The sequence below is a fragment of the Lipotes vexillifer genome, unplaced genomic scaffold, assembly GCF_000442215.2.
Source record: "Lipotes vexillifer unplaced genomic scaffold, Lipotes_vexillifer_v1.1 scaffold58, whole genome shotgun sequence".
Classification (NCBI taxonomy): domain Eukaryota; kingdom Metazoa; phylum Chordata; class Mammalia; order Artiodactyla; family Lipotidae; genus Lipotes; species Lipotes vexillifer.
Window position 1 is genome coordinate 4,360,684 of NW_006781997.1, and position 8,883 is coordinate 4,369,566.

Consider the following 8,883-nt stretch of genomic DNA (forward strand, 5'->3'; position numbering starts at 1 on the left):
AGGCTCAGCAGCCATGGCTCACGGGCCCAGCCGCTCTGCGGCATGTAGGATCTTCCCGGACCGGGGCACGAACCCGCGTCGCCTGCATCAGCAGGCGGACTCTCAACCACTGTGCCACCAGGGAAGCCCTGGCGCTCCTCTTGATGATTGTAAAATTTTATTTCCCTGGAGTTATGTGGTGCTGATAGAGTGCAACTGAGTTTGAGGATATACATTGTACATTTTCAATAAATACGATTTCAAAACTCCGATGTCTTTGATCACATCAAATCTATTCTGCTGCTAACCATCTGTATAGCTTATTCTAATGAAGCAGGATTAGAATAAAGGAATGTGTTAACAATTTCTCCTTTCACAGTGCCACCTCACTGATTCAATCTATGAACAAGGCAATTGTTTCAGAATGTGATCTCTTAATTGCAAATTGATCCCATGGGAAAGTCGATTTATTCTAAGGGATTTTTTAGGAGTTTAAGTCTTATTTGTTAGTATAAAATTTTTAATGCATGCACTAAAATTTTGTTCAAAGACATTTTGGAGGAACTTGTTTGGTGTGAACTCTTGCCATGTATTTAGAGTATCCTATTTTAACTTGAGATGAATTTGGAGGTTGTAAGTCTTATACCTTTAAAGTTTCATGCAGGATATTTAAAAAATTATTATTTAAAAATTTAATTTTTGAAACTGTAATATGTACACATGGTACAAAACTCAGACATTACAAATAAATATTAACCCCTTGTCAGATACATGATTTGCAAATATTTTCTCATTCTGTAGGTTGCTTTTTCATTTTGTTGATGGGTTCCCTAGCTATGCAGAAACTTTTTAGTTTGATGTAGTTCGCCTTGTTTGTTTTTGCTTTTATTGCCTTGTTTTTGGTGTCAAATCCTCCATTTACATTTGATTCAAATATCACTTCCAGTTTTATCACTTTTGTTTCTTTGCTGCATTTTTATCTTTGTTGGCCAATTCCCTTTTTTCAATTATCCATTTTTCTGAACATCATTTTGCAAAATGTCATGTGGATTTACCACTGGAAGACAAGCAGGCAACACAACAACATGCTTTGCTCTCTGTGTAAGAACTGAATAACAGATGTGCAGTGAGTGGCCAATCACTGACAGACTCTGAAAGAAGTGACATAATTGGTATCTGACCTTAATGTGCATCCATTATATACACCTGATTTGTGGACTGCAGAGATAGCAGAGAAGTTTGTGTTTAATGCACAATAGTTACAGTTAACCTATTGGGCTAACTGAAGTTTGAACTGTATTATTATTTAACTAAACTGTGGTAACTTAAATTTTCTGCATTTCAGAACCATCCCAACAATGATTCCCTATACGGTGGCAGATTTTATTTTCCGAAGGTGGTGCAATGATCTCTTCCTCTTATATGTTCTTCTAGGACTTTGCTATTCCCACATCAAAAGGTAGGGTCTAATTCCCCTCTTCTTGAATCTAGGCAGTTTTGTGCCTCTCTGGTAATTAGTAAAATGGAGCAAAAGTAGCTGCATGATTTCTAAAGCTGAATCATGGAAGTCAATACAGCTCAACACTGGCACACTTTTACCAAAGCTCTAAGCCACCATGTAAGCCGTCCAATTGCCTGGAGACTATTATGTTGTGAAGGAGTCCAAATAAGTCTATTTGGAGAAATCACCTCGAGAAAACGTGTGAATTGGTTGGTCCAGTATTATACTATTGAACTTTTAGGTTGTTTCAAGTCTTTTGCTAATATAATTAATTCTACAACAAATATCTTTGAACATACTCCATTTTTCACAAGTGCAAATCTATGTACCGGTTAGATTCCCCAAACCAGAATAAGCACAAGTCTTGATATTGTAAGGATGCTTCTTTTTCACATCCCACCAAAGAGTTAGATCAAGTGAGAGTAAAGAATGTATTTAGGTTTTCAAGGAAGTACTTAGTGGTCCACTTTGTTAGTGAAGTAAAAGTTACAAATATTATTTGTGCTAATAAGACAAAGGCACTGGTGGCACAGTGAAGAAGATAAATTTTGTTGGGATGAGAAAATCCCTTAGGCAAGGTAGTTTATTCTGTGATTTAAAAATGCTTTTGTAGAAAGATGGCCATATCCTTTGACCAAGAAGTTGGATAGTCACATATTCTTTAATCTATGTTCTTTAAAATGCAGAAAATGAACAAAGAGCAGGCAGACAGTGGGGAATTTTTTCAAGAGAACAGGTTTTAGGGGTCAGTTCTGGAGTCGGTACCGTTCTTCTTTACGTTGTTCACCAATTTGTTTAGCATTTACTAAAAGATGTTCAGCTCAAAACAAACCCTCATGCGGACATTGCTCACAATGAGAACTTCATGCCATTAAGAAAAGCTTAAGTTACATTAGTATAATTCATTTAAGAAGACAAGGAGGTTGATTTGGTACTTCAGATTGTCATAAGAAAGAACACCAACACGAAAATATGTAGCCTTAAAGAGTTAACCCTCAGCAATCTAAAAAGTAGCTAACCAGAATGACTCACTTCTGTACATTGCAAATTTCAGCTTCTTTGTTTCAGGCTTAAACTTTATCTTGATGCTGGGTTGATGGAAATTTGTACAGTATTTCCTTTTCAGGACAGCTACACTGGGATGTATCTTAGGTTTCTGTGGTGGCTGGTTTCAGTTCTGTCTCAATAGACCTGATAAGGCTGTGTTTTAGTTAATATGTAGTGAAGTTCTGAAAGCGCTCTTACAAACTTCCTTGTCTTTAGCTAACCCTCAGAGTATTTGTCTATTCATTGCAGCTTTGTTTGCTTTTTCATTTTGAAATATGTATTTGGTTTCGAAGGGTTCTGTTTTCTCTCTCTGCTGCATCATTTGATTTGGGCGCTTTGATTTTTTTGATAATTCATTATTATAATAGTATTACTGTTTGCTAAAGCATAGACGGTCAAAACCCAATTTCCTGCGTAGCTGAACAAACCTCAAAGAATTGAAGTGGTGGAGGATCCACCGAGTCTGATCCCGTCTCAGACTGCACGTGTCACATGCTTGCTGAAATGCAATTTGCGTTCTCTACTTTGTTTACTTTCCATGTGAAGTGCTCTCCTAAGACCTAACCTTTACGCAGTGGGTGACTTTCTTTATGGGAGTAAAAGGAAGCTACATTATGAAATAGCTGTTATGGGAATGATACAAGCTATCTAGGATTCAAAGGTCTAAACACTATTTTAAAAGGCAAAGATATTCCAACACATCAAAACAAACCCAAAAAATCCACCGGCCACTCTTTCAACTGAAGTGATGAAACCCAAAGAATTCAGATAGCTAAATGGAGAAAATGAGAAGAAAGTTCATCTAAGAATCCGCCATTGGTGAAGTGATGAAGAACATTTACTGGCTTGTTCTGAAACTTGTCAATTTTGTGACTCTTGGCTGCATATGGATTTCTGTGGTACAGTGTACAATTTTAAACAGCTGCCTAAAGTCATGTGTAACTAACCTGGTAAGTTTTCCTGGTCTAATATTTGTCTTTGTAGAAATTAGAACATGTAGAATTCAGCTTGTTACAAATGCTTGAATTATTTTATCTTTATGAGAAGTTTTCTCATGAGAAGTTGGTAGCAAGGTAAGAAAGATTCTTTTCCCAAAATAAGTTAGGAACATTAGTCATTACAGAAGGTAGGGCAGAGCTACTTTATTTCTTTAAGTTATCTGTTCATAGGTCTTTTTTTTTTTTGCAGGGGCGGCATGGGTTTCGGGTAAAGAAGGCTTAAATAAAATCAATTTTGCACACCTTAAAAAATATCAGTCAGACTCATTTATTACAAAATCATTTATATTTGTCTTGAAGCATGCAATAGGTTCGGCCACAGGGCAATGCCTTCTAATTGCAGGCAGCAGTACTATTTATATTGTGGATGGATGACTGTATCGGGAAGTGGATGATGAAGGAAGCAGATGTAGGTGCCACAGAGAACATTTGATCTTACTATTAGTTATTATATATTTATATATTATTTTATGTATTATATATTTATATATAATAATTATTATTAAAAGACAGAATTGTTGGTAAATCCCTTTCTATCTGTGCATTTGTAATTCTTTTGGTGAGTTTTGCTGGACATTTATGATTTCCTTCTCATTTTTGGGTGTCATTCCTCCTATATATAGTGTTTCATGTCTTTTCAGTTATTTTGACTTAGTTGTGCTTAAAACAGTCACTGAATCAACTTTAAAAACCAAATACATTCTAGCCAGGGAAAGATGCTCTCTTCTTATCTAAAGACAAAGGAAATAGCATGAAGCTTACATGTGACAATACTTATAGTCATACTTTTAAAAATAATAAAAGTACTAAATATTCACTATTATGCTAAGGTATTGGAGATAGAAGTCTATGGTAGAATAAAAAAGAAACATATTTGTGTTACACTCTTGGTTTAATTTAAACTATAGTTTAAAACACTACTTAGGCTTACTACGGTTAGTAGCACTTTTTTAAAAAAGTGTGGTATTTTATATAAATCTTTGCTGAAGACTTCACTGCTACGAATGTAGAATTGTGTGCTTTAGGTTTTTACAGTTGTAATCTAAATTTAAACATGGAAAAATGGGACTATTAAATGCTTTCTTTATTAAAAAATTAAAAAATTTTCTCTGATTATAACACTACATATTCATTGTAAAATATTTATAAGATAGAGAAGAGCTAGAGAAGAATAAAAGACAAACTCCTATAATTCCACCGCTATTAACCTATGATTGTATTTTCTTTCAGTGTTTTCCCTCAAATATGTATATAATTTTTCACACAGTTGTGTACCCAGCTTTTTTACTGAGCATTACATGGTGGGTTTTCCCATATGCCCTGAAGTTTTTATGGAAACAGGATTCTTAATATATTTAGAATATTCCATCGTATGAATGTACCACTGTAATTTGTTTATTAATTTCCCTACTATCAAAACTGATGTTGGTTGTTTCTATTATTCTATTTGTTTTATTTTTTTAGCTAAGCTTAGTTCTGTCTTATTTTGTGTGTGGGCTCCTTGATTTCAGGACTTGGCAGGAGGAGTAGACAGTCTGTCCTTTGCCGAGCTGCCTTCTGCTCACCACCTACAGAGAAAGGCACAGCTGATGCGGCAGTGGCAGAAGACCCAGTCTGCCAATCTGACAGTAATCATGTCCTCCATCTGGGCCTCCCATACAGGGCTGGGGGGACAAAAGCTCAGTGCAAGAACAGTGAACGGAGCCGTGGGTCAGAGGAAAGATATGGAAAAGTGCTCGAGTTTATTTCACTGTTTGAATTTTTTTTCTGTGCTATCCTTTTTAGCCTGGATTTTTGATGTGAAGGTCATCTTCGATTTCACTGGGTGGTCCTTTTTTTTTTTTTTAATTAAATTTTTTTTGCTTTATCATGCTGGGTATACAACATACTTCCTTTAACTCCTAATTCATGTATTTCAACATTTCTAGAAAATTATTAGTCATCATTTCTCAAAATGTTGTCTCTACTATATCCTTTTCTTGCCTTCTGAGACTCTAATTGGATGTATATTATAGTATTCTCACTGGATGTTTCTTGATATTGAGGCATCTGTCTTTTAAAAAGAAACAAAAGAGTCTTGTACAAAGGAATGTTAGAATTGCTGTCCCAAAATGCACAAATCAGTGTTCTATGCTTGAGCATGGGTTTTACATTAATGGAGGAATCTGTATGTATTAGTTGAGTGTATTAACTGACCTGATATTTTAAAATTACATATGCCATATGCTGCAGAGAACAAAAGTAATGTTCTTCAGCACACTAGTATTGTGAGATCCTTTATAAAAAAGAAACAAAAGAGATTCATGGTCAAATAATTTATGCAAATGCTTTTTGCCATACCCTCTTTTTGTAGATCCACAGGACACAACTGCATATTAATGGCTTTGTTTAATCCCAATTTTCTGATCTTCTTTGGCAACGAAACTCTTTTCTTGAGTAACAAATCTGAACAGCTGAGGGACTAGTGTTCAGAAGTGCTCTTTTACAAGTATCAACTCAATTCAAAAACAGACTCTTAGAAACTATAGGATTCAGAAGGTTGTCCTGTTTAAAAAAATGTACTAACATCAATACCTTTCTTGTATGTCAATATGTAACTGTATAACAAGATAATGGAACAAAACCATAATCCAAAATTTCCATAAACCAGAAATTAGCACAATTTGTACTGGTATAGGAATAGACAAGCCAGTAAAACAGAATACACTCCAGAAACAACACCATGTACATAAGGGAGTGTGGAATATGATAAAGATGATCCTTCAAACCAAAGTGGGGCCATCCATTTAGAATGAAAAATAACTCCTTCCTTCAGCAGGCAAAAGAATAAATAAACTGCAGCAATCCAGGAAATGGAATATTATTCTAAGCTAAAAAGAAACGAGCTATCAAGCCATGAAAGACATGGGGGAAACTTAAATGCATATTACTAAGTGAAAGAAGCCAATCTGAAAAGGCTGCATACTGTATGATTCCAACTGTATGACATTCCGGAAAAGGCAAAACTGTGGAGATACTGGAAAGATCAGGGGTTGAGAGGGATGGCGTTGGGCTAGGGGGAGATGAACAGGTAGAACACAGAGGATTGTTAGAGCAGTGAAAATACTCTATGGTATTGATATCATAATGAGGGATATATCTCATTATACTTTTGTCCAAACACCAAGAGTGAAGGTAAGGTGAAATGTGGACTTCGGGTGATTATGGTTATGCAAATGTAGGTTCGTCCTTACTAAAAAATGTACTATTCTGGTGAGTGGTGTTGATAATGGGGGAAGCTATGCATGTGCGGGGAAAGGGAGTTTATGGGAAATCTCTGTACCTGAATAATCTCAATTCTGCTGTACACCTAAAGCTGCTTTAAATAAAAAGGGAAAAAGTACAGTACTTCTTTCTTTAAAAAAAAAGTTTAAAAAAAGGATTAAAAAAAATCCAACTCCTACATCACTAACAGATTCAAATAAATTCCAGGAGGCATTTAAAAAAAGATATGATTTAAATACAAACAGACAAATAGCAAAACCAAAACAAAACAAGACCTCATCCTATAAAAATATTAGACTAAATTAGGGATGAATATTTCTATAAGCTTGGAGTGGGAATGCCTTAAGAAGCCAGCTTCAAAAAATCCAGGATCACTAAAAGAAATAATTAATAAATTCAACTGCTTAGAAACTAGCTATATGACAATAAATGGAAGACAATAAAAATAAAGCCAAAGAATGGAAAAAAGCTTTACGTATGATAAACACAATTTTACCAACTCATATATATATAGGAGTATTTAAATTAAGTTTAGAACATGAAGACTTACTTTAGAAAAGAAGAACTATGAATGTTGAAAAAACATGTGAAAAATGTTCAACCTCACAGCAACCATAGAGTTGCACAGAAAAAAATGAATTATCAATTTTCTTCTATCAGATTGGCAGAGATAAAACATTTTACAGTTGGCCAAGTTTGGATAAGATGGGACTTTCATGGGCTGTTGGTTAGGATGTAAGTTGATAGATTTCTAGAAAACAGTGGGTTAATAAATGTCAAAATTAAAAGAGAAAATATACTAACACTGAACATCAAGAAATTTATCTGAAGAGATTATTGCATAACTAACGATATGTCTGCAAAAGGCTGTTTATAGCAAATTTGCACATAATATTAATATTAGATTTCTAAGCACCTGGCACTGTACTATAATAATGAATATGTGATTTAATTGAATCCTCACAGAACTTTATGTTTATTAATATTATCCTACTTATGTTTCAGATGAGAATACTAAGTTTAAACAGCATAGGTAACTTTCAAAATATCACATCAGGAGCAAATACCATATGTGGGATTAAAATACAGATCATTCTGCTCTGTTTCATTATTAGGGTAGGAAGTAAAGAATGAAATTAGTTCCGGCTGAGGCGGGCAAGATAGAAAAGCTTGTGCCAAGAAGTAGGTGTTGGGTTGAGTTTTTAAGAACCGGGACTGGGATTGTGTCTTTCAAGCAGGTAATTGGAGCAGGTGGAACTAAGTTAAACAACGAGGATCCTAAGTCCAACGTGAGGAATTTGGTGCAGACTACAGGCGGCATCCGTGCTTTGGTTAAGAGCACAGGCTCTGGAGGCTCTGGAGCACAGGCACGGAGGCCCCGGAGCACAGGCACGGAGGCTCCGTGCCATATTCAAATCCTAACTCTTGGACAATTTACAAAACTTCCCTGGGTATCAGCTGCACAATGGAATTAGCAATAGTACCTGTTGAATAGGGTTGTTGGGACGTTAAATAAGACAGTGTAAAACACCAAGAAGAGTGGCTGGAACGTGGGAATCACTCACTAATGTTAGCTGTGATAATGAGGTGGAAGGGGATGGAGAGGGAGTGGAGATCAGGACAGAGGGTTGACAAATCTGCTTCATAAGAACCCCCTAGACCCAACTCAGGAAGCTACCTTGCCCAAGACCATTTATGGGCACGCCATTCAGCCTGTTAAATTTAATTTTGAGAGCTGCCAACAGAAGGACTTAATACTGTTACAGTGTGACTTTATGGTCATCAAGAAACATCTGTTGCTTTATTGTTTAAAAACTACCCAGCATCCACCCTTTTGCTTTTATGAGCTAACCCTGATTTTTTTGAAAGGGTAGGAAAAAATTCAATTGCAAATTCACCGTCTTACACTTCGCTGTGTATGGATGTGTTTCAGTCACACAAAGGGGAATCAAAGGCTTCATTTTGAACAAAATTATGAAAACAAAGAACTGCGAAGTATGTGGTTGCACAATTAATCTAAAAGATACAGTTCTTACTCTCTATGTATTTATTATCTAAAAACAAAAAAAATATTAAGCCTTCTTCTCCTTTCCC

General features: G+C 35.6%; 1 protein-coding gene across 1 annotated transcript in view; it reads left to right on the forward strand.

Moving 5' to 3' along the window:
* The first annotated feature begins 3,354 nt into the window (after window positions 1-3,354).
* The window catches only part of ROS1 (ROS proto-oncogene 1, receptor tyrosine kinase), a 116,191-nt gene continuing 110,662 nt past the window's right edge, over window positions 3,355-8,883 (forward strand). Inside the window, 1 exon segment of the mRNA XM_007454922.1 lies at window positions 3,355-3,477. Within this exon segment, the coding sequence (XP_007454984.1) occupies window positions 3,355-3,477 (123 nt within the window).